At 41.2% G+C, this 24,092-nt stretch overlaps 1 protein-coding gene across 1 annotated transcript in view; it reads left to right on the forward strand.

Annotated features, from left to right (window-relative positions):
* Positions 1–24,092, forward strand: part of atrx (ATRX chromatin remodeler) — a 211,364-nt gene that overhangs the window by 70,891 nt on the left and 116,381 nt on the right. Inside the window, exons 9-14 of the mRNA XM_070883946.1 lie at positions 4,094–4,224; positions 12,523–12,711; positions 12,930–13,044; positions 14,466–14,562; positions 19,517–19,714; positions 23,707–23,754. Coding sequence (XP_070740047.1) covers positions 4,094–4,224; positions 12,523–12,711; positions 12,930–13,044; positions 14,466–14,562; positions 19,517–19,714; positions 23,707–23,754 — 778 coding nt within the window. The remainder of the gene's footprint in view (positions 1–4,093; positions 4,225–12,522; positions 12,712–12,929; positions 13,045–14,465; positions 14,563–19,516; positions 19,715–23,706; positions 23,755–24,092) is intronic.

A 24,092-nucleotide genomic window follows, 5' to 3' on the forward strand; every position in this document is an offset into this window, starting at 1 on the left:
GAAAGTTCCAGCTTTCAGTGTGGTGGCCAACTCAAGATTCGGTATGCTCCAAAAGATCAGAAGACGCTACACATCACCACACTTTAATACAGTGTAAGTATAGAAAGTGTAAGACAAAGGAAACTCAACTATTTATCTTCAGGTGAAAACTTGTGTTAAACAATCAGATCTATCTTTTGATTTAAAATGCTGCATGCAATTGTATTTCTTGGTTTAACTATTATTGGCACAGTGATCAGAATTAAGTTCTGTATTTTTATACAGTGAATCTTCACACATCTCTAACCATTTTGATATGAAATCCTTAATTTATATATCTAATTCTGCTAAAGTGTGTGATGCGTCACATTTAGTGCATTACTGGTAAAAATAGAAAATACTGGAAACACTCAGCAGATCACTCTAGAAAGGGCAGACAAGTTAACTTTGAGTGTCGACCCTTGGTTAGAAGTTCTGATGAAAGGCCTCGCCTGAAATGCCAACTGTCTATTCTCCACAGCTTCTGCCTGATCTGGGTGTTTTCATTGTTTTTTATTGTTTGCCAGCATTGCAATATTTTACATTTACATTTGTTGGTTTCTTCACTTTAAGAACATGTAAATAGTATTAAGATTTTGAACTGATTTACTTCCTCCTTCAGTTTGCTTTAATGGCAAAGTGCTTGAGATACTGGAATCATGATACAGAACTAAAAATGGAACTAAATATGTATAATTCATATTGTCACTAGTATTTCAGTAAAACAAAATAGTGATCTGTCTACTTGAACTTTCAGAACTACCCAGTGGCTGGAGAGAAAATTTGACACTGGTTCTGGTCTATCTCTAATGATCATGGTGGGACTAATTCACAGTATTGCACAAATAGCATATTGGGTTAAGTGTTTGCTTTCCCCTCCCCCCCCCCCCCCCCCCCCCCGGTAGTAGAAACAGGAGTAGGCCATTCAGCCTCTGGTGCCTATTCCAAATAATGAATTGCTGCTAATATGATTGACTGACTGCAAACTCACTGGGATTGAGGTTATTCTGGATAATAGAGGCTGCAATGCAGGTGTTGAATAAATTAAATAATTTGAGGAAATTCTCATAAAAATAAATGACCGCAGTAAAAGCTTAAACTTTACATAATTGGACGTTCCATCTCCCCATTGTTTATGGTGACCATGGAAATTATGTTTAGGCGGTGACCACAGAATATATTGGCTGAACATACAGAATTTCTAGTACTGCGAGAATTCATGGGCATTATCAATTTATTGCAGCAGAAGTAGTAGATAGTTTAAAAAGTTAGAAGAGTTGACAAAGGGGAGGGTGGGGGGGTGGAATATGAAATTTTCAAGTGGTAGAAAAGTATATGATCATCCCTGGAAGGGAGTTGTGAGAGAGAAATGTTGAGCTTGTGATGGGCGGCTCAAAGTAGAATTGCCTGAGGTGAGAAGGTGGAATAAAAGCAGTTGTCTAGGGCGATGTTTTACCAGGCCTCCATTGTATGTGAAGTGTGACTCAGCAGCTTACCATCACATCATTGGAGAAATTTAACTGTTAGAATGTGTTAATGTAGTGCCTGAAGCTGCAGTGAAATGTGGCTGCATTTGAACATTTGCATGGGGAAATAAACAGTCATTTTGTTTTTAATGTGGTGATGGGGCAGAGGGGAGAAGGGAAATATTTGGCACAAAGGTGAGAATCCATCTTCCTGGAGGAATCTTGAACAGTGGTGGTCCCTTTGAAGTCAAAGGAGATGGGCTAAAAATGATACTAGATATACTAAGGGCGTAGCTATCAAAGGTAGGGTGGTAGCTGCTGATCAGTCTTGCGAGAAACATGAAGGAACAATTTGAAGAAATGTTTAAAAAAAAAGGTTTTCACTGCCCACTTCAGTGCATGGGGAGATTGAGATATGATTCATGCATTGGGGAGGCTGGAATGTGATATGTGATAGCATGCGATCTGAAGGAAGTTGCTGAATGTGGAGTGGCATCATCAAGAGAGTAGCTAGAAAAAATTAGAGGATAGACTTGGAGACACCTTGAATTAATGGGAGGGGGGGGGGAAGTTGAAGGAAAAGCCATCAGCAGCAGAGCAATTTGAAAGGACGTAGCCAAGTGCACAATTTGGTGGGAGGTCACACATTAACTAGTTTGGAAATGAATGGTTTCCGATCCTGTCCAAGGCAATAACGGATGATTCACAAGTGCTGAACTGAGTTGAGAGATGTGTAACATAGACCAGATCACCATTGTATCAACCAATGAATAAGGCCAAATTATTCAATGTGATTTGAAAGTTAACACCAGTTTCTGTAACTTTAGAAATAACTGATATGTGGGCAATAGAATAGTAGTTAGAAGGGTATGAGGGGGATCACCATAACTAGGTTAAAAATGAGCAAATTTGCACAGAAGGATGAGTGGACTGTGAGGAAGAGAGATTGAAGAATGACCTGGTTTAATAGCACAAATATTGAGGGGCGTGGGAGTGTTACCATCTTTACTAGAGGTTTGACTCCCTCCTGAGGGTCTTTAAAGATCCTGCATAAGATGAGTTTATCTAAACAATTTTTCTTTTTAACCAATTTTAATCTACATTATATTTCCTAACTGCTGTAGCTAATCAGTCCAGTAGTTTCTTCTTTGGTTTTTACATTTAACTTTTTTGAACACTACTGTTTTTTATTTGATATTTTGTTCATTGGAATGTAAATCTAAGTGCAAGTAGCATTTTTTTTAATTATATACAATGAAAAATTCCTGATGCTTCAAAATTTTAGTCCTTTTCCTGTCCTATTCTTGCAGTTAAATATGTAAGCTCAGTTGAGATCACTCTTGCCTTTGAGTGAAGATTATGGGTTCAATGTTTTAGAGGTCCTGCCTATTCAGGTGGGTGTAAAAGATCCCATCGTGCTATTTAAAGAGCCGGGTGTTTTCCTGTTTTCTTGGCCAGCATTCCTCCCTCAACTGGCACTGCTAAAAATAATTAACTGGCCAGTAATCTGAATTGCGGTTTGTGGGATCTTGCGATGCACAAATTGGCTGTCTTATTTTCCTATATGTGACAACATGTAAATAATTGGTTATGAAATGTTTCAGGATGTCCTGAGGATCTGATAAATTGCTATATAAATGTAAGTTAATTCATCCTCGCTTGCCTTCCTTTTTTTCTCGCTCCAGGCATTTCCTCCCTCATACCATCCCACCTTTCCTTCTTTTTGTCGTTGGTGTTCTAAATTAGATTTGTCGAAACTTAAACGATTCATTTTAAATATTTTTTGCAGAAGATCAAGTAAAGGAATAAATAGATTACTGATATTGTACTGAAATTCTCATCGGTATAATGTACACTTGTAGCCACTCGTAAGGTAATGCATACAACAGACAGTAGTAATATAGGGATCTTGAATGCAACAGTTTTAGTAAACTGGATAAACATATCAACAGGCACTGCAATGAGGTTGCACTGTTTTGCAGAAGGATAGTTTTACATTTATAATAAAGCTTTAGTCTTCACACACAAATTAAAGTTTTATCTAAAATAACTTGTTAAAGGTGCTTGTGAATGTAGATTTTGCTTTCATCTGTATATTTCTCAAGCTATCAGTTTCATAGTAACATATAAAATGATGGGTAAGTGTAGTTTTGGACAAATTTTGAAAACTGCTAGGCCAGGAAACTTGCACCGACTCTACAGAATGTTTCATCCTTTCGATTTGGGGTCTTGTTCCTGCCAAGCACTGTTCATATGGGTAATTCAAGAAAGGCTAATACCAATGAATTATTACTGATAAGTACAAATCTTAACATTAAGATATTTATTTTGATGGGATTTCTGTATAATATTCATCCATTCATAGGCAGTCCCTCAAAATCGAGTTCAGCAAATCCATATCCTCTCGCACAAATTATTGCTGATTCTTTTTCCAAACTATTTTTGGATGAGACACATTTTCTGCAAAATTTGTAAAAATGAAACTTTATTTGTGTTATCATCTTTGCTTAGAAAACAGTAACTGGTTACAAGGAACTGAGTGGTACTGTCTTAAATTTCAATGTATTCAAATGTGAAATTTGATCATTTTTCTCAACTTTTTTTGGTAGAATTGCCAAGAAGATGCTGTTAGCAGAAATAAATGCAAATTTATCATCGAATGATGATAAATCTTCAGACGACGAATCTGAAGAAGAAAAGAAGAAATCTGACCAAAAAAATGAAGGAGGAGAAGAAAATGGTAAGCAGAAGCTAGATATGAAGTTCTTCACAAGCTGTAGGAAGCTTGATAAATATGTGTAGGAGGCAAACTTATTTGTCCCATTTCCAGGACAAAGTTCTTGCCTCCTAATGCTAATATGCCAAAATGTTTAACTCCTTAACTAAAAGAAGTTGCAGATGTTAAATTTTACAGTAGTAATTTCTGTTAAGTCCTTATTTCTAATTTAAATAGGATTTTGCAATTTAAATCTCCCCCCCCCCCCCCCACCCCCTCAGTTTTTTTAAAAATCCAGTCTCATTGCCCTTCCTGTAGTTGCAAACTCAAAGGTATTAGCACATTCAGCTGGTAAATTTGTTTAATTGTGCATCTGTGTTATGATGCAGTTGGACTGCTTTGTGGCCACAACAATCTTCTTCTTAAAAATATATAATATATAAATTTATGTGCATGCATGCATCAGAAAACCATGTGCAACTCATTCTATGGTGATGTATGTAGAGTAAACGTGGTGTTGAACAGGGTGGTTGTATAGCTTACTTAAGTGATTTTCCAGAGGGCTATCTATGACTTGCTCTCTGAGGCAAATGTACTCCAGAGGTGAGATTGCTTTCTGCTGCAGCTGTTTTGCAGAGCAGGACTTGCAACGTTTGTGTTATTGATCAATGTCAAAAGTTAAGCAAACCAATGATTTTCCAGTGTAAACATAGCATTAGTTTATTTCATCTACAGAAGACCATTGAAGTATTCAGGGATTTGGGGTTTGTAAAATAAGGATATTAGATGCATATTTGAAGTGAAATACCAAAATACTTCAATGGAATGATGAATCCTAAAGACAATTTGAGAGCAAAGTGCCAGTACTAAGATTAGCTGTTAGTGGCAGGTTATCATCGGCAGTCCCTCGAAATCGAGGAGGACTTACTTCCACTTTAAAAATGAGTTCTTAGGTGACTGAACAGTCCAATACGGGAATTACAGTCTCTGTCACAGGTGGGACAGACAGTCATTGAAGGAAAGGGTGGGTGGGACTAGTTTGCCGCACGCTCTGTCCACTGCCTGTGCTTGGTTTCTGCATGCTCTCAGCAATGAGACTCTGTGCTCAGCGCCCTCCCAGATGCACTTCCTCCACGTAGGGTGGTCTTTGGCCAGGGACTCCCAGGTGTCAGTGGGGATGTTGAATTTTATCAAGGAGGCTTTGAGGATGTCCTTGAAACATTTCCTCTGCTCACCTTGGGCTCGCTTGCCGTGAAGGAGTTCCAAGTAGAGCGCTTGTTTTGGGAGTCATGTGTCAGGCATGCGAATAATGTGGCCTGCCCAGCAGAGCTTGTAGTGTGGTCAGTGCTACCATGCTGGGGATGTTGGCCTGTTCAAGGTTGATGGACCATATACAGTAGACACCTCAAATTGCTGGAGAAATATTACCAACAATGTCTCCGCAAGATCCTGCAAATCCTCTGGGAGGACAGACGCACTAACATTAGTAGCAGGTTAAAGACAGAACTTGCATCCATGTAGTACCTTTCAGGAAGTCCCAAGTGTTTCACAGCTTTTGAATATTGGACATTATTGTAATGTTAGCTAAGCAGGGTATCCAATTTATAAGGTTCAGTAAAAAGCAATGAGATAAATGGTGAGATAATCTGTTCTCGAGATGTTCATTAATGAATAAATGTTGTCCAGGTTACAGGGCGAACTCCTTGTCATCTTTGAATAGTGCCATGAGATCTTTTACATCCATTTGAGGGGCAGGCGGGTCCTCAGTTTGTCACATCTGAAAGACAGCAGCAGTGCAGCAATTCCTCAATGCTGCCTTGAAATATCATTCTAGATTATATGCTTGTCTCAAGTGGGTTTGAACCCCGACCTGCTGAATCGGGGGGCCAGAGTGGTAAAGGAGATGAGTAAAAGTGGAGGGCAGAGAAACCCAAGGCAAAAAACAAAAAGGGCCACTGAATATAAAAGGGCTGCAGGAGGGGTCAAAACTAAAAATCATGGTTTATAAACTAGTATTAAAACACTCTACCGAAACGCTCGCAGCAATCGAAATAAAGTAAATGAGTTGACGGCACAAATCATTACAAATGGGTATGATTTGGTGGCCATTACAGAAACAGGGTGGCCAAGACTGGGAATTAAACATACAGGGGTATCTGACTATTCGGAAAGATAGACAAGAAGAGAAAGGAGGTGGGCTCGCTCTGTTAATAAATGATATCAGGGCAGTTGTGAGAGACGATATTGGCTCTAATGAACAAAATGTTGAATCGTTGTGGGTGGAAATTAGAGATAGTAAGGGGAAAAAGTCACTAGTGGGCGTAGTTTATAGGCCCCCCAAATAACTTCACGGTGGGACGGGCAATAATCAAGGGAATAATGGAGGCATGTGAAATATGAACAGCAGTAATCATGGGGGATTTTAACCTGCATGTCGATTGGTCTGATCAAATCGCACGGGGTAGCCTTGAGGAGGAATTCATAGAATGCATACAGGATTGTTTCTTAGAACAGTATGTTACAGAACCTACAAGGGAGCAAGCTATCTTAGATCTGGTCCTGTGTAATGAGACAGGAATAATAAACGATCTCCTAGTAAAAGATCGTCTCGGAATGAGTGATCACAGTATGGTTGAATTTGTAATACAGATTGAGGGTGAGGAAGTAGTGTCTCAAACGAGCGTACTATGCTTAAACAAAGGGGACTACAGTGGGATGAGGGCAGAGTTGGCTAAAGTGGACTGAAAACACTGACTAAACGGTGGCACAGTGGAGGACTTTTAAGGAGCTCTTTCATAGTGCTCAACAAAAATATATTCCAGTGAAAAAGAAGGGCGGTAAGAGAAGGGATAACCAGCCGTGGATAACCAAGGAAATAAAGGAGAGTATCAAATTAAAGACCAGTGCATTATAAGGTGGCCAAGGTTAGTGGGAAACTAGAAGATTGGGAAAATTTTAAACGACAGCAAAGAATGACTACGAAAGCAATAAAGAAAGGAAAGATAGATTACGAAGGTAAACTTGCGCAAAACATAAAAACAGACAGTAAAACCTTTTACCGATTTACATAAAACGAAAAAGAGTGACTAAAGTAAATGTTGGTCCCTTAGAAGATGAGAAGGGGGATTTAATAATGGGAAATATGGAAATGGCTGAGACCGTAAACAATTATTTTGCTTCGGTCTTCACAGTGGAAGACACAAAAACCATGCCAAAAATTGCTGGTCACAGGAATGTGGGAAGGGAGGACCTGGAGACAATCACCATCACTAGGGGGTAGTGCTGGACAGGCTAATGGGACTCAAGGCAGACAAGTCCCCTGGTCCTGATGAAATGCATCCCAGGGTATTAAACGAGATGGTGGAAGTTATAGCAGATGCATTCGTTATAATCTACCAAAATTCTCTGGACTCTGGGGAGGTACCAGCGGATTGGAAAGCAGCTAATGTAACGCCTCTGTTTTTTTTTAAAAAGGGGCAGACAAAAGGCAGGTAACTATAGGCCGGTTAGTTTAACATCTGTAGTGTGGAAAATGCTTGAAACTATCATTAAGGAAGAAATAGCGGGACATCTAGATAGGAATAGTGCAATCAAGCAGACGCAGCATAGATTCATGAAGGGGAAATCATGTTTAACTAATTTACTAGAATTCTTTGAGGATATAACGAGCATGATGGATGTGGTGTATTTAGATTTCCAAAAGGCATTCGATAAGGTGCCACACAAAGGTTACTGCAGAAGATAAAGGTACGCAGAGTCAGAGGAAATGTATTTGCATGGATAGAGAATTTGCTGGCTAACAGAAAGCAGAGAGTCGGGATAAATGGGTCCTTTTCGGGTTGGAAATCGGTGGTTAGTGGTGTGCCACAGGGATCGGTGCTGGGCCCACAACTGTTTACAATATACATAGATGACCTGGAAGAGGGGACAGAGTGTAGTGTAACAAAATTTGCAGATGACACAAAGATTAATGGGAAAGTGGGTTGTGTAGAGGACACAGAGAGGCTGCAAAGAGATTTAGATATGTTCAGCGAATGAGCTAACGTTTGACAGATGGAATACAATGTCGGAAAGTGTGAGGTCATCCACCTTGGGGGGGGGGGGAACAGTAAAAGGGAATATTATTTGAATGGGGAGAAATTACAACATGCTGCGGTGCAGAGGGACCTGGGGGTCCTTGTGCATGAATCCCAAAAAGTTAGTTTGCAGGTGCAGCAGGTAATCAGGAAGGCAAATGGAATGTTGGCCTTCATTGCGAGAGGGATGGAGTACAAAAGCAGGGAGGTCCTGCTGCAACTGTACAGGGTATTGGTGAGGCCGCACCTGGAGTACTGTGTACAGTTTTGGTCACCTTACTTAAGGAAGGATATACTAGCTTTGGAGGGGGTACAGAGACGATTCACGAGGCTGATTCTGGAGATGAGGGGGTTACCTTATGATGATAGATTGAGTAGACTGGGTCTTTACTCATTGGAGTTCAGAAGGATGAGGGGTGATCTTATAGAAACATTTAAAATCATGAAAGGTATAGACAAGATAGAGGCAGAGAGGTTGTTTCCACTGGTCGGGGAGACTAGAACTAGGGGGCACAGCCTCAAAATACGGGGGAGCCAATTTAAAACAGAGTTGAGAAGGAATTTCTTCTCCCAGAGGGTTGTGAATCTGGAATTCTCTGCCCAAGGAAGCAGTTGAGGCTAGCTCATTGAATGTATTCAAGTCACAGATAGATAGATTTTTAAGCAATAAGGGAATTAAGGGTTATGGGGAGCGGGCGGGTAAGTGGAGCCGAGTCCACGGCCAGATCAGCCATGATCTTGTTGAATGGCGGAGCAGGTTTGAGGGGCTAGATGGCCTACTCCTGTTCCTAATTTTTATGTTCTTATGTTCACTGAACCAATGCCGGTTATCTAAAATATATATCAAAATAATTGAATATTTTGACTGGAAAGAAATGTTGACGTTCCATGGGTATTGTATTCGTGGATTAAAATGAGAAGGAAAATTATGTTTGACTAAAATTGTGTTCTCATCAACTAATTTAAAAGTAGAAATAAAGATGACTAGTAAGAGTGATCAGATTAAGACTAGGATTTTTCAGACTAAAATACCACTGGGCTATAACTTTTGGAACGAAAACTGGAAATTGAAATGGATGAAGAAAATCTTAGTTAAAACTGTCAGTTAAATTGGGTCACAAACCCAAATGGTTCACTTAGTATTTGCAGCACAGAAACAGGCAATTCAACCCAACAGGTCCATGCTGGTGTTCATGCTCCACACGTGCCACTTAGTGTCCTTTTAATTTTTCACTTAGCGAATGTAACCCTGCTATAGCTAATGTAACCCTGCTATTTAAGAAAGGAGGGAGAGAGAAAAAGGGGCACTACAGAACAGTTAGCCTGACATCAGTGGTAGGGAAAATGCTAGAATATTATTAAGGATGTGGTAACGGGGCACTTGGAAAATAATAATAGGATTGAGCAGAGTCAACATGGATTTATGAAAGAAATAATGTTTGACAAATCTGTTAGTTTTTTGAGGTTGTAACTAACAGAATAGATGAGGGGGACCAGTGGGTGTGGTGTCTTTTGATTTTCAGAAGCCATTCAGTGTGCCACACAAGAGGTATTGAACAAAATTAGGGCTCCTGGGATTGAGAGTAATATACTAGCATGGATTGAAGATGGATTGAAAACCGAGAGTAGGAATAAACGGATCATTTTCGGGTTGGCAGGCTGTAACTTGTAGGGTGCTGCAAGGATCAGTGCTTGGGCCCCAGCTATTTACAATTTATATCAATGATTTAGATGAGGGGACCAAATGTAATATATCCAAGTTTGCTGATGATACAAAGCTAGGTGGGAATGTAAGTTGTGAGGAGGATGCAAAGAGGCTTCAAGGGGATATAGACAGGCTATGTGAGCGGACAAGAATATGGCATATGGAATATAGGGCCCAAGTTTCCACAAGAAAAAAAACGGGCGCCCCTCCGAGCTGGGCGCCCGTTTTTCGCGCCTAAAACGGCGCCTAAAAAAATCCTCGGTATTCTCCACCGACTTACAGGTCCTGTGGCACTCGGCGCAGCCGGCACGAGCTGTGGGGGGGGGGGGGCGGAGTCAGGTCCCTGCGCTGAAAACAGTGCCGGGACCTCTGCACATGCGCGCTACAGTCGGCACGCAAGTGCAGTAGCTCCAGGCGCCGAACTGTGTGGGAGGGGCCCGAAGCACGCAGCCCCTAGCCCTGGCCCAATGGCCTCACTGGGGCTGCGTGAATGAGGCTCCTCCCACGGCCAGCTCCTGCTCCCCGCCCGACCAGACCCGACACTCGCTCCCCCCCGACCAGACCCGACACCCGCTTCCCCCCCGACCGAGACCCGACACCCGCTTCCCCCCCGCCCCGCCCCGACACCCGCTCTCCCCCCCCCCCCCCCCCCCCCCCCCCCCGAGACCCGCTCCCCGACCCAACCCGACCCGACACCCGCTCTTATCCCCCCCCCCCCCCCCCCCCCCGACCTGACACCCGCTCTCTTCCCCCCCCCCCCCCCCCCCGACCCGACACCCGCTCTCTCTTCTCCCCCCCCCCCCCCCCCACGACCCGACACCCGCTCCCCCCCGACCCCGCTCCTGTTCCCCGACCCCCTCTCCCTTCCCCCCTCCCTCTCTCCCTCTCCCCTTTCTCTCTCTCCCTCCCTCTCTCGCTCAGCGGCACGAACGGCTGCAGAATTCTCCCTGGCTGAAGCACTTTCACACAGGTAGGAAGATGGTTTATTTAATCTTTTCTTGGCTTATAAATGTTTATTCAGGTTGGATTTATTTGTATAATATTTGTAGAAGTATAAATAAGGATTTATTGTCAAATTTAATGAGTTCCCTTCCCCCCCACCTCGTTCTGGGCGCCTAATTTGTAACCTGCGCCTGATTTTTTTAATGTGTAGAACAGGTTTTTTCAGTTCTACAAAAATCTTCACTTTAGTTTGGAGTACGTTTTCACTGTGGAAACTTTCAAATCAGGCGTCAGTGGCCGGACACGCCCCCTTTTGAAGAAAAAATTCTGTTCTAAACTAGAACTGTTCTACCTGACTAGAACTGCAGAAAAAAAAAGTGGAGAATTGTGATTTCTAAAATAGTCCGTTCTCCACCAGTTGCTCCTAAAAATCAGGCGCGAATCATGTGGAAACTTGGGCCCATAATGTGGAGAAATGTGAAGTTATCCATTTTAGTAGGAAAAATAGAAAAGCAGAGTATTTTTTAAATGGTGATAGATTGGGAAATGTTGGATTTCAGAGGGACCTGGGTGTCCTTATATACACGTCACTGAAAGTTAACATGCAGGTGCAGCAAGCAATTAAGAAAGCAAATGAAATGTTGGCCTTTATTACAAGAGGATTTGAGCATGAGCAAAGGTGTCCTACTGCAATTATATAGACCGCACCTGGAGCATTGTGTACAGTTTTAGTCTCCTTACCCAAGGAAGGATATACTTGCCATAGAAGGGAGTGCAACAAAGGTTCACCAGACTGATTCCTGGGATGGGGAATTGTCCTATGAGGAAAGATTGAGTAAACTAGGCCTATATTCTTTAAAGTTTAGAAAAATGAGAGGTGATCTCACTGAAACATTCAAAATTCTTACAGGGTAGATGCAGGATGTTTCCGCTGGCTGGGGTGTCGAGAACTAGGGGTCGGCCATTTAGGACTGAGATGAGGAGAAACTTCTTCACTCAGAGGGTGGTGAATCTCTGGAATTCTCTACCCCAGAGAGCTTTTGAGGCCCAGCCTTTTGAGTATATTCCAAGACAGAGATCAATAGATTTTTGGATATTAAGGGATATGGGGATAGTGCAGGAAAGTGGAGTTGAGGTAGAAGATCAGCCATGATATTGAATGGCGGAGCAGGCTTGAGGTGCCGAATGGCCTATTCCTGCTCCTAATTCTTATGCTGACGTCCTTGCCAAGTCTGACTTGTATGTGACCCCAGTCCCAGACCAATGTGGTTGACTTTTAATTTAATGATCTCCCTCTTTCTTTCTTCCCTTGTTTTTTCTCTCTCCCCCTTGTTTTCCTTCTTGTATATATAAATTGCTGACTAGACTAAAATGAAAACTTGGAAAGCAAAAAACATTTTTAATCTTTGGTTCCCTGGACTACAACCAAACTATGTATGACTAAAATTTAATTAAACTGAACTGAATAAAATAAGAATAAACTTGAAACTTTAGATGTATAAATGGGACTCAAACTGAAATTAATATCTTTAGACTTAAAATTCTGCTTTCTAGTAAAGACTAAATGTTTAATAAAGTGGTCCTTAATTATTTAACTAGATGAAGAGGACGACGCTGAGGCCGATTCAGATTCGGACTCTGACTTCGAAATGGCTAAGAAACCACGCTATAGACATCGACTCTTGAGGCATAAACTCACAATGAGCGACGGTGAATCTGGAGAGGCAAAGAAGGGATCCAAAGTCAAAGATGGAGCAAAAGAAGGCACACGAAAGAGCAGAAGAAAAGGTACATGGGATGTCTTGTTACATTTTGTTCAGACTAAAAGTGTCGGCTAAGTTGTGGTGCTGCTTTAGCTGGGGCCCTGAAAAACAGTGGAGTTTTAATGTGTATGATTTACTGCTTCAAAATTGATTTTACCATCAAGTCTATTTGCAGTATTGCCTCCATATTTCCTAGGTAAATATTAACAGCCTACTAAAATCATATTCTAATTTTATATTCAGCAAGTAGTAATGAAGAAACTACTGAGCAGGAGAGTGACTCTGATTTTCAAGAATCCGAGTCAAGTGAGGAAGAGGAAAGTGATTCCGATGATAAACGGAAGCGTCCAAGAACAAGGTAAATGATCTTTTCTTTAAAACTGTCAAAATGCAACTTTTTTTTAATATTGTGTAGCATCTGCAAATATTTCTTGTCGATGTTCTCAGTGAACTACGGAACATGAGAACAGTGTTGGTCTGCTGTTTCAAAATAAAGTAAATTATATTCCTGTGGATGCCTTTATGGGTGATTGCATCATGTGGTGTGGTACCAACAATACAATCCAGAAGATCCCAGGTTTGATTCTTAGTTTTTGCTGATTGCAGTCAGGTGCCATTGTTCCTGAACTAGGAGAGGGAATATTTCCACTTGTTTCTATCCCGTAATCCTTGCAGGAAAGTGGGCAGCATAGGATCTGGCCTGGCTGCGATGCCCTCCACAAATAATCTGCCAACATTTACTGTCTAGGTTCACCAATGAAGAAAGATACTGGAGGGCTAATAATGCCCATTGTTGTGGAGTGTGTTTTAGTTGTCTTGTTCCAGTGCTCAGATGCAAGTGTAAGGCAGCAGCATAATAAAACTCTTCTCCATAATCCACAGGAAAACGAACACTGGTTTCATTGTAAAGTAGTTTATTTTGCCTCATGGGTGGTCATGCTTTGGTACTGATACATTTTTTTGAAATAAGAATCATCTCTGTACTACCGCAGTTGCTCTTTAAACACCAAAGTTCATTCCTAGGAATATAAGAATGAGCCTGCCCCACCATTCAACTAGATCATGGCTGCTCTGTACCTTAACTCCATTTACCTGCCAAAACACCATATCCCTTGATACCTTTACCTAACAAAAATATATAGATCTGTGTCTTAAAACTCAAATTGTCCCAGAATCCACAGCCGGGTGGGGTGGGGGGTGGGGGGGCGAGGGGTTGGGGGGGGGGGGGGGGGCGAGGGGTTGGGGGGGGGGGGGGGGACAAGGGGTGGGGGGGGGGGGGGGAAGCGAGGGAGAAGCAAGAGAAGAGAAAGCGTTCCAGATTTCTACTACACTGTAGAAAAAATGCTTTCTGGTTTCCTTCCCAAATGGCCTAGCTCTAATTTTAAGATTATGTCCCCTCATCCTTGTATCGTCAGCAAACTTGGCTACGTTACACTCAGTCCCTCCTTATAATTTAACCTATCAAGCCCTGGTATCTTTCTGGTGAATTTGCGCTGCACCCCCTCCAAGGCCAATATATCCTTCCTGAGAAGTGGTGTCCAAAATGGGAAGCGGTATTCTAGATGGTACTTGCATAGTACTGGAAGGAACCTGTTCCATGTCCCCCAAACTCTGCTTTCTTTACTGTCTCCTGTGGATCTGACTAATTCCGATAAGGCTTCCCCACTAGAGAAAGCTGTAGTTTGACTGTCATTTAGCAGCAAAATTTACAATTGTGAAGGCAGCTGAGGTTTGAAGATTCGAACAAAAATAAATGTGTAAATTTACATTCGTGTGCAGAGCGTCTAAGAAAGAGGCAGAGGAAAATCAAAGAAGCTACCTACAGAAAAAGAAAAGAAGGCGAATTAAAGTTCAAGAAAACTCATCAAGTGAAAAGGTATTTTCAAAGATGCTAATTGTGACACAAAACCGTTCTGTATTGTTTTGAGCTGGTGGCTCTGTTTACTTTAAACACTTGCAGATTTCAGAGTTTATTAAAACATCTTCACTTTTCCCACAGTAATATATTGCATATATTACAAGGTTTATTATTGTTTTGTTACCTTTGGAAAGGAGCTAATGTACGTTTTGATAAATTAGTGATTGCTTCACTTGTAGATATGACAATATTTGGCTGTTACAGAAATCCTACCATTCAAGGGGTATAAAAGAGTGAACCGAGTAGACACATTTGAGCAGCCCTGAAATGAACAGACCAAAATCTTTTCAGGGTCAATAGAGCACTCCGTTCTCTCGGGTCCAACCCTAGCATTGTTATTAAACCTGCTGACAAGTGGCACTGTTGTTTGGTGAACCGACCTCTAACTTGCTGAATGCCAGCTCGGACACCTCCTATCTCCCCTTGAACCATGACCCCACTATCGAACATCAAGCCATCGTTACCCAGACTGTCACTGACATCCTCTCCTCTGGAGATCTTCCCTCCATGGCCTCCAACCTCCTAGTCTCCCAGTCCCGCTTCAACCTCCTTCCCAAGATCCACAAACAGCACTGTCCTGATAGACCCATCGTTTCAGCCTGTTCTTGCCCCACAGAACTAATTTCTTCCCATGTTGACTCTTTCTCCTTGTCCAGTCTCATCTCACCTACATCCACGATTCTTCCGATGCTCTCCGCCACTTTTAACACTTTCCAGTTTTTTGGCCCCTAATTGTCTCCTTTTCATTATGGATGTCCATTTCCCCCCCCCCCCAAAAACCAGGATGGCCTTAGGACTCAACGTTTCTTCCTTGAACAGAGGCTGAACCAGTTCCCATCCACCACCTTGCCTTGAACAACTTCTCCTTTGACTCCACTCACTTCCTCCAAATAAAAGCTTTTGCTATTGGAACCTGTATGGGTCGTAGCTGTGTTTACCTTTTTGTGGGTTGCGTGAAACCTCCTTTGTTCCAGTCCTACTTGGGTCCCCTCAGTCACCTCTTTTTCCAATGCATTTATGACTGCATCACTGCCATTTCCTGCTGTCTCCCCAAACTGGAAAATGTCATCAACTTTGCTTCCAATTTCCACCCTTCCCTCGCCTTCACATGGTCCATTTTCAACTCTTCCCTTCCCTTCCTCAACTTCTCTCCATTTCTGGGGATAGGCTGTTGACCAATATCTACTATAAGCCCACCTTCTCCCACAGCTACCTTGACCACACTTCCTCCCTCCCTGCCTCCGATAAGGACTCTTCCATTTTCCCAGTTTCTCTGACACCGGCTCATCTGTTCTGACTATGCCACTTTCCATGCCAGTGCTTCTAATATGTCTTCCTTTTTCCTCCATTGAGGAATCCCAGTGATTGACGGAGCCTTCAACCATGTCCGTCCCATTTCCCACACTTCTGCTCTCATCCCTTCCCTCCCTCCCAAGAGGACAAGGTTCCTCTTGTTCTCACCTGCCAACCCACCACCCTCCAGATTTAAAGGATTATCCTCTGCCATTTCCACTTCTTCGTGTGATCCCAAAACTAACACATCTTTCCCTCCCCTCCCCTTTCAGCAGTCCGAAGGAACCGTTGCCTCCGTGATATCCTGGTCCACTCTCCAATCAACCCGAACAACTCTAACCCCTCCCCACACCCACCCTCCCACAGCACTTCCGACACAAGTGCAGGAGATGCTACATCTGCCTTTACCTCCTCCCTTCCTACCGTCCAGGGCCCCAAACACACTTTCCAGGTGAAACAGCGATATACTTGTACTAATTTCAATTTAGTATATTGTATTTGCTGCTATGCAGTTTTCTTTGCACTGAGGAGACCAAATACAGATTGGCTAATCGCTTTGAGTTCAGATCGTAACCATCACTCCCATTTTCTCGGCCAGCAGCTGCTGGTAATGGTTCTGCTTTTGCCATTTACAGCTCCTCTAGATCCATGTTTTGTTTCTTTACTTGTCCTATTACCATTCTCTCATACCTTGTAAATCCCTTCTGTTATTTAATCGCTCCTCCTTTCCACCCCATCACAGACCTTCCCTTTTGTTCTTTCCTCCCCTCCTCCATTTCCCTTCCTCTGTACTTGCTTAAAACCTGTTGCGTCTCCATTTCCATTTCTGATAAGATTATTAACCTGAAACGTTAACTCTCTTTCTCTCTCCACCGATGCTGCCTGACCTGCTGAGTATTTCTAACATTTTCTGTTTTTATTTGATTTCCAGCATCCGCAGTATTTTGCTTTTGCAGAATAGTTAGCAGCTGCAGTTATCAAATACAAAAAAATAACTGATTGAATAAAAGTTAAAGTTTAGACCCTTATATTTTTTCTGCTGAAGTTTTTCCGAATGTAAATATAAAAAGCTGTGAATAATACAGTATAATCACACACTGGTTTAAACCTTTAAACCAAGTCTGATGTGATGCTGTAGTCATTTTTATTAAGGACTGGAGAGAAAACCTGTGTAAATATAGGATAATTCCGGTAGCTTAAAGTAGTAGGGTTTGCTGCTTGCTATTACCAGAAATGTTATCTAGATCAGTGATCCTCAAACTTTTTTGGTTGAAGGACCCCTTTTCAAATGGATTAGTATTCAAGGATCCCCCATCTAAAATTTATTATAATACTTCAAAATTTAATTATGCTATATATCAAACATACATATATATAAAATATATTTATTTAGAAGCTGATGTTTTCCCACTGTCTCAGCTGCCATCATAGCCACATCTTTAATTTTATTTTCCCTCTGATCGTGCACACAGCAGAGCAGGCGGGGCCGTGTTCAAATTGGCCCCATGTAACCAGAAAGTACTCCTCAATGGTTCATGGACAAGATGTGCGGTGATTGAATGTTGATTAAGTCAATTATTAGCTGCACATTGGTGGGATTATAAATTTTCACACGCTTTTGCGGTGGCGGTTAAAGTGCCGGGTTCAGTACGGCAGCATTGGGCTGTGTGTACACAGTTCAGTGCAGCAGCATTGGGCTGTGCATACACTGTTCGCTTCGCCCGCACGGGGCTGTGTGTACACTGTTCGCTTCGCCCGCACGGGGCTGTGGCTGATGCCTTGCATCCTAGCGTCTTAAGAGAAGTGGCTGTAAAGATAGTAGATTACAACCAATGCATCCATAAAAATTCCCTGGATTCTGGGGTGGTCCCGGCAGATTGGAAAACTGCAAATGTAATGCCCCTATTTTTTAAAAAAAGGAGGCAGTCAAAAAGCAGGAAACTATAGACCAGTTAGCCTAACATCTGTCGTTGGGAAAATGCTGGAGTCCATTATTAAGGAAGCAGTAGCGGGACATTTGGAAAAGCATAATTTAATCAGAGTCAGCATGGTTTTATGAAAGGGAAATCATTTTTGATAAATTTGCTCGAGTTCTTTGAGGATGTAACGAGCAGGGTGGATAAAGGTGAACCAGTGGATGTGGTGTATTTGGATTTCCAGAAGGCATCGATAAGGTGCCACATAAGAGGTTACTGCACAAGATAAAAGCTCATGGGGTTGGGGATAATATATTAGCATGGATGGAGGATTGGCTAACTCACAGAAAACAGAGAATTGCGATAAATGGGTCATTTCCCGGTTGGCAAGTGGGGTGCCGCAGGGATCGGTGCTGGGTCCTCAACTATATTAATGACTTGGATGAAGGGACCGAGTGTAATGAAGCCAAGTTTGCTGCTGATACAAAGATGGGTGGGAAAGCAAATTGTGAGGAAGGGAAACAAAAATCTGCAACGGTATGTGAGTGGGCAAAAATTTGACAGATGGAGTATAATGTGGGAAAATGTGAGGTTATCCACTTTGGCAGAAAAAATAGAAAAGCAAATTATAATTTAAATGGAGAAAAATTGCTAAGTGCTGCAGTACAGAGGGACTTGGAGGTCCTTGTACATGAACCACAAAAAGTTAGTATGCAGATACAGCAAGTAATCAGGAATGCACGTGAATTGTTGGCCTTTATTGCAAGAGGGATAGCGTATAAAAGCAGAAAAGTCCTGCTACAATTGTACAGGGTATTGGTGAGGCCACATCTATGAGTACTGCGTACAGTTTTGGTCTCCATATTTAAGGAAGAATATACTTGCATTGGAGGCTGTTCAGAGAAGGTTCACTAGGTTGATTCCTGAGATAAGGGGGTTGACTTATGAGGATAGGTTGGGCCTATACACATTGGAGTTCAGAAGAATGAGAGGTGATCTTATCAAAACATAAGATAATGAGGGGGCTCGACAAGGTGGATGCAGAGAGGATATTTCCACTCGGGGGATACTAAGACTAGGAGACATAATCTTAGAATAAGGTGCCGCCCATTTAAAATTGAAATGAGGAGAAATTTCTTCTGAGGATTGTAAATCTATGGAATTCTCTGCCGCAGAGAGCTATGGGGGCTGGGTCATTGAATATATTTAAGGCGGAGATCGACAGATTTTTGAGCGATAAGGGGATAAAAGGTTATGGGGAGCAGGTAGGGAGTGGAGCTGAGTCCATGATCAGATCAGCCATGATCTTATTGAATGGCGGATCAGGCTTGAGTGGCCAAATGGCCTACTCCTGCTCCTATAACTTATGTACTTGTGTACACGGCTCAGTTCGCCAGCGCAGGGCTGTGTACAGTTACTGGTTTCCGAATGACTGTTTTTGTCGCGGACCTCCGCAACATCTCCATGGACCCCAGTTTGAGAACCACTGATATAATGAGGCTTGTGAGCTGTGACTCACCTATGAGAGTGATACAAGATTAGAGCCAAAAAATGTACAGTTTAAAAAAAAAATGCAAGAGAACACCAAAAATGTAACTCCCGATACCCAATGATTTGTATATTACATTTTAAACTAGGAAAGTATAATATGTTAAAATGTCAAAATGTATCAAACTAGGATCGCATTCAATTTGTTTAAACAGAGCAATTCTGAAGATGAGGGTAATGGTGATAGTGATGACGATGATGACTCCAAATCCCCTGGAAAAGGTCGGAAGAAGATTAGGAAGATTTTGAAAGATGGCAATTTACGAACAGAAACTCAAAATGCTGTAAAAGAAGAGGAAGATAGAAGGAAACGCATTGCAGATAGAGAAAAAGAGAGAGAAAAGTTAAGAGAGGTATTGGATTATTTTTTGTTGTATATGTACTCAATCATTTGGTATAGCTTAATAGATTCTTGTTAAATTGAAGAAGTCCAAAGCATAGCCTGCCAATGTTTGTGACTGTTTTTATCCTACCTTGGTTATGAATTTCAAAATGTCAATTTGCTTTTCATGTAATGGCGATAAATAATCTTGATTTGAGCATAAAAAGGTCCTCTTGCACTGTACCGATGCATCCTCCCTCTAAGAACACAAGTGAGCCAAGACTGGGTGGAAGAGCTGATCTTTTCTTTTATTTTAGACTAGATATGTTGTCACAAATACTTTAATTCTTTATTTAGACAGATTTTTGAGCGATTAGGGGAATAAAGGGTTATGGGGAGCGGGCAGGGAAGTGGAGCTGAGTCAATGGTCAGATCAGCCATGATCTTATTGAATGGCGGAGCAGGCTCGAGAGACCGGGTAGCCTAATCCTCCCATTATGTTCATTATTAATCCTGTATAACGATTCGTAGGTTTTCAAATTCTTCTGTGGATGACCAACTAATTATTGATGCATGCACAATATAATATCAACTATCTAAAGGAAAACAACACCATCATTACAGAAATCATTTATGTCCGAGTACAGCAATAAATATAACCTGCTAATAGGTTGGCAAATCTGACCATGTGGGATCAAGGAAGAATAGTTTGAAAACCTATGAACCGAGTATGGTTACTTTGTCATATGTGGAAGTGTTTATTCATTTAGCACCAAGGATAATTAACATCAGTCTTGGTTTAGTACCTAATCGCAGAAAAATACCAGATGCGGATATTTCAGTTGTTCGCTGAATATAAGATATGCAGCGTAACTTCACAGCCATATTAGGCTGCCAGTTGGAAATATGTGGTCCTAACTTGGATAATGCTGCATTGTATTTTCAGACTTTTTATTTTAAAAATTCAGTTATTTGGGGGAGAGAATGAAAGAAAGAAGAAAGACTTCCATTTATATAGTGCCTTTCACAACCACCAGACGTCTCAAAGCGCTTTACAGCCAATGAAGTACTTTTGGAGAGTATCACTGTTGTAATGTGGAAGACAATGAAGTGAGCTGCAACCCGCTCTTGACTGACATAATAAATTAGTTACAGTTTTAGTCCACTGGTAATGTGCTACAGTTTTTAAAAAAAACACTAATCCTCTATACTGTAGCGAAGTAGCAGACTGGCTCTAGATGTTGTGTTCTGGATTTTTCAATTAAATTAAGGAGAGAAACTATATTGAAATAAGAGTAAGTATCATTTGTTTTTAAACATATTAGAGTAGATTATAGTGAAGTGAGTATCAATCACATTATCCAATTGCTCGTGCAAAGTGGCTTTTGATTAATGAGGCAAATGACACTGTTGGCCTGGCTTGAAATAATCTCTCGGTGTGTAATTATAGACCAACTTTCAATACAGGTTGAACCTCCTTTATTTGGCACCCTCTGAACCAGGCTTGTGCTGAGTAAGGAACTTTGCCAGATGAGGGGAGGACAGCGGCCCAATGTCGGGGAGAGGAGAGGCGGGGGGGAAGGAGGTCGATGCCCCGGGCAGGCCTGAAGTGTCGGTGGGCTCTTGGCGTGCCGTGAAGGAAGTGTCGGCGGGGCCCCAGCGGGTGTTGGCACTGCTCCAAAGTCGGGGTGGAGGTCGGCCGCGTTCTGCGTATTGTCCCCCGGACGCCGGAATCATGCCGGACGAGAGGTGGTGCTGGGACAAGGGAGGTCCAACCTGTAGTTGCAAAGGTCTACAGTTAAGATTAGATTGCTATTAGTGATATAGGAAAGTGTTCTTTTAAATTTATCTGTGTGAAAGACTTCCTGGAAATGTTGATGCACTCAGAAGTTCACAAGGAACTTCTTCCCACCTCGAGCATCATACAGTTAATTATAGAAGTTTGAGATGCTGTTTTATAAATGCAGTCTTTGATACAGGGAGCTTTTTCTCTGATACAGTTTCCATATCTGAGAAGGTTAGAAATTTTGGATTGTCTGGTCAGAACTATTGATCAGAGAACACCAAGCTTTCAGCTCGAGAGTTAAGTGACTATTGATTTAGGCATGATACAGAAAATATTGCAATCTAGTTAAAATACCTTTTTCCCCTCCCATTAATTTTCAGCGCTTGCTGAGTAAACAAAATGTTATAAATGTTTTTAAATTCTTGCCCAATATGTCAGACTTGACAGTAATTGTGTAAAACCGTTAAATATATATTTTTTAATCCAAGGTCAGATCTTTTGACATGATATTTGGGCAAGAATCTAAACATTTATCAAACCATAATTAACTCCCAAATAATAGACACTGGGTGAACAAAGAGTGGGCAAGAGTTTTAACCAAATGGTAACATTTCCTGTTTGTCAATGGAGAGGTGCATGATAACACTCTCTCCCACTGAAAGTTTGCAGTGGATGCTTTAATTTACAATTTATGTACGTTTTCTGTGTTGAGATAAGCAAGGACTTCTTGGAGAATGCAAGATGATTTAGCCTTTGGAGCACCACGGGATAGGTGAAACTTGAGTGCAATAAAGTAGATCATTTATGCAACTGCAGTGTTTGTGCTTAACATTGAAAAAATGTTTGGCAGTGAAACAAGTTGTTTGGGAGAGTGGAGACAGTCTCATCTACATCACTAACCTGGGAGTGCTCAATCCTGGAACTGGGTACCTGAAATAGGAAAGTATTCCCTTTCTCAGCACTAACATCTTTCAACTTGAGGACAAGAATGAAAACAAATGTTTTAAAAGCTGCTGCTCAATTTTCTAATTTTAGAAGAACATTCAACAATTTTTCACTGCTTCTACAGCTTGAACAGAGTTCTTTATTTTCATTGTTCTCGTTGAAGTCTGCTGAAGGTGAACAATGTCCATGCTGGAAAATGAGTACTTTCCCATTTAACCATTAATCCAGTGTCTGTTAGGTATAGCATAATAATTATAGAATCGAGTACCCCTCACCAGGATTTTTCTCACCAGCTGTCCTCTGGTTTCTCTCCCAAATTGGCATTTTACTTCAAATTAGGAACTATTTTTGTGCGATGCAATCCCATGCCCACTAAGAACTAGGTTAAAACTCACTTCATATAGTATTATTGCAGCCAGAAGACAGGACAATTTTTCAACTCATCAATCTGGCCTGAATTTGAACTTCGATTGATGAGATAAAAGGCCTGATGCACCATTGAATCCTTCCACTAGTTATTATTTAGTATTCTATTTCCAGAATTATTTTTGATTTGTACTTTGGTGAGGGAAAAAAGTTACATTTTCTAAATGAAAATAAGGGAGGGTGGAAGTCAGCATTGTGCCAACTTGTAATCTCATTCAGTTAGTCTCTGACGGTTGCATAGTTTCCGGTATTCTGTTTAGATTATACATGTGTTTTTTTTTATTGTGTACTATAAAAGACAGGACCCAACAAGTCTGGCTCTATGTGCAGTTAAAAGAACACAACCAGAACCAAAATCATAAGATGTTAGATAATTGTGTGGTTGCTCTAAAAATGAAAATTAAATGCTGATTGCAAATTGAGCCAAAATTGTTTATTTTTAAAGTGAAGATGAAGAGCCTTCAGGTTAAATTGAACTTCCAAACATACTGCTGGGAAATCTGTTCATGATTTGGTACAGCAATAGAGTATGAATTATCAATGATAAAAGATCAGGACTACGCATTTGACTTATTTCACTGGTTTTCTCCTCACCAAGTGCCAGAGGATTTGGTTCACTTTTTGAGGTTTTAAGTTTAGTTAAAGACTACAAAGTCTTCAAAGCCCATTTGAATGCCCAAGTATGAAGTACAGAGACTTCTGACTGGCTATAACAGCTGTAAAATCCTTATAGTGCAAGATGATCATTTTTTAGAATTTCTTTAGATATTTACAGTTATGCTATATAAATGCATATATAATAGTTATTTTAGAGAAATTGAGGTAATATAGGTTAGATTATAATTGATATGGTGTGTTTAATCCAGGAAATCCCCAGTCAAATTGTGTCTACATCTGGGACTGTTGCTGAAGAGGTGATATGATTTTCATTTGTTTCTGGTTATTCTGTAGTTCATGTCAAAATGTATTAAAGGAGCAGATATGCTAGAAATTAAATTGATAAATTTTCACAAGCAAGGTTAATGGTGACTGAATAATTAAAACTTTATTTTTATTGCCAGGGATTGCACAATTTTTAAACTATTTTGGTGATTGGATTCCATCTTTTTCATAATAGCCATAAAGCAGCTGCATTAATTATAAATATTTGGGGCTTTTATTTTAAGTTCTCCCATTTCACTACAGATCACACAATAGTAGGTTCAGTGGTGTGGTCTTGACGACCAATAAGTTTCATTACTGAACCAATTGT

Source organism: Pristiophorus japonicus, chromosome 6 (assembly GCF_044704955.1).
Source record: "Pristiophorus japonicus isolate sPriJap1 chromosome 6, sPriJap1.hap1, whole genome shotgun sequence".
NCBI classification, from domain to species: Eukaryota; Metazoa; Chordata; class Chondrichthyes; family Pristiophoridae; genus Pristiophorus; species Pristiophorus japonicus.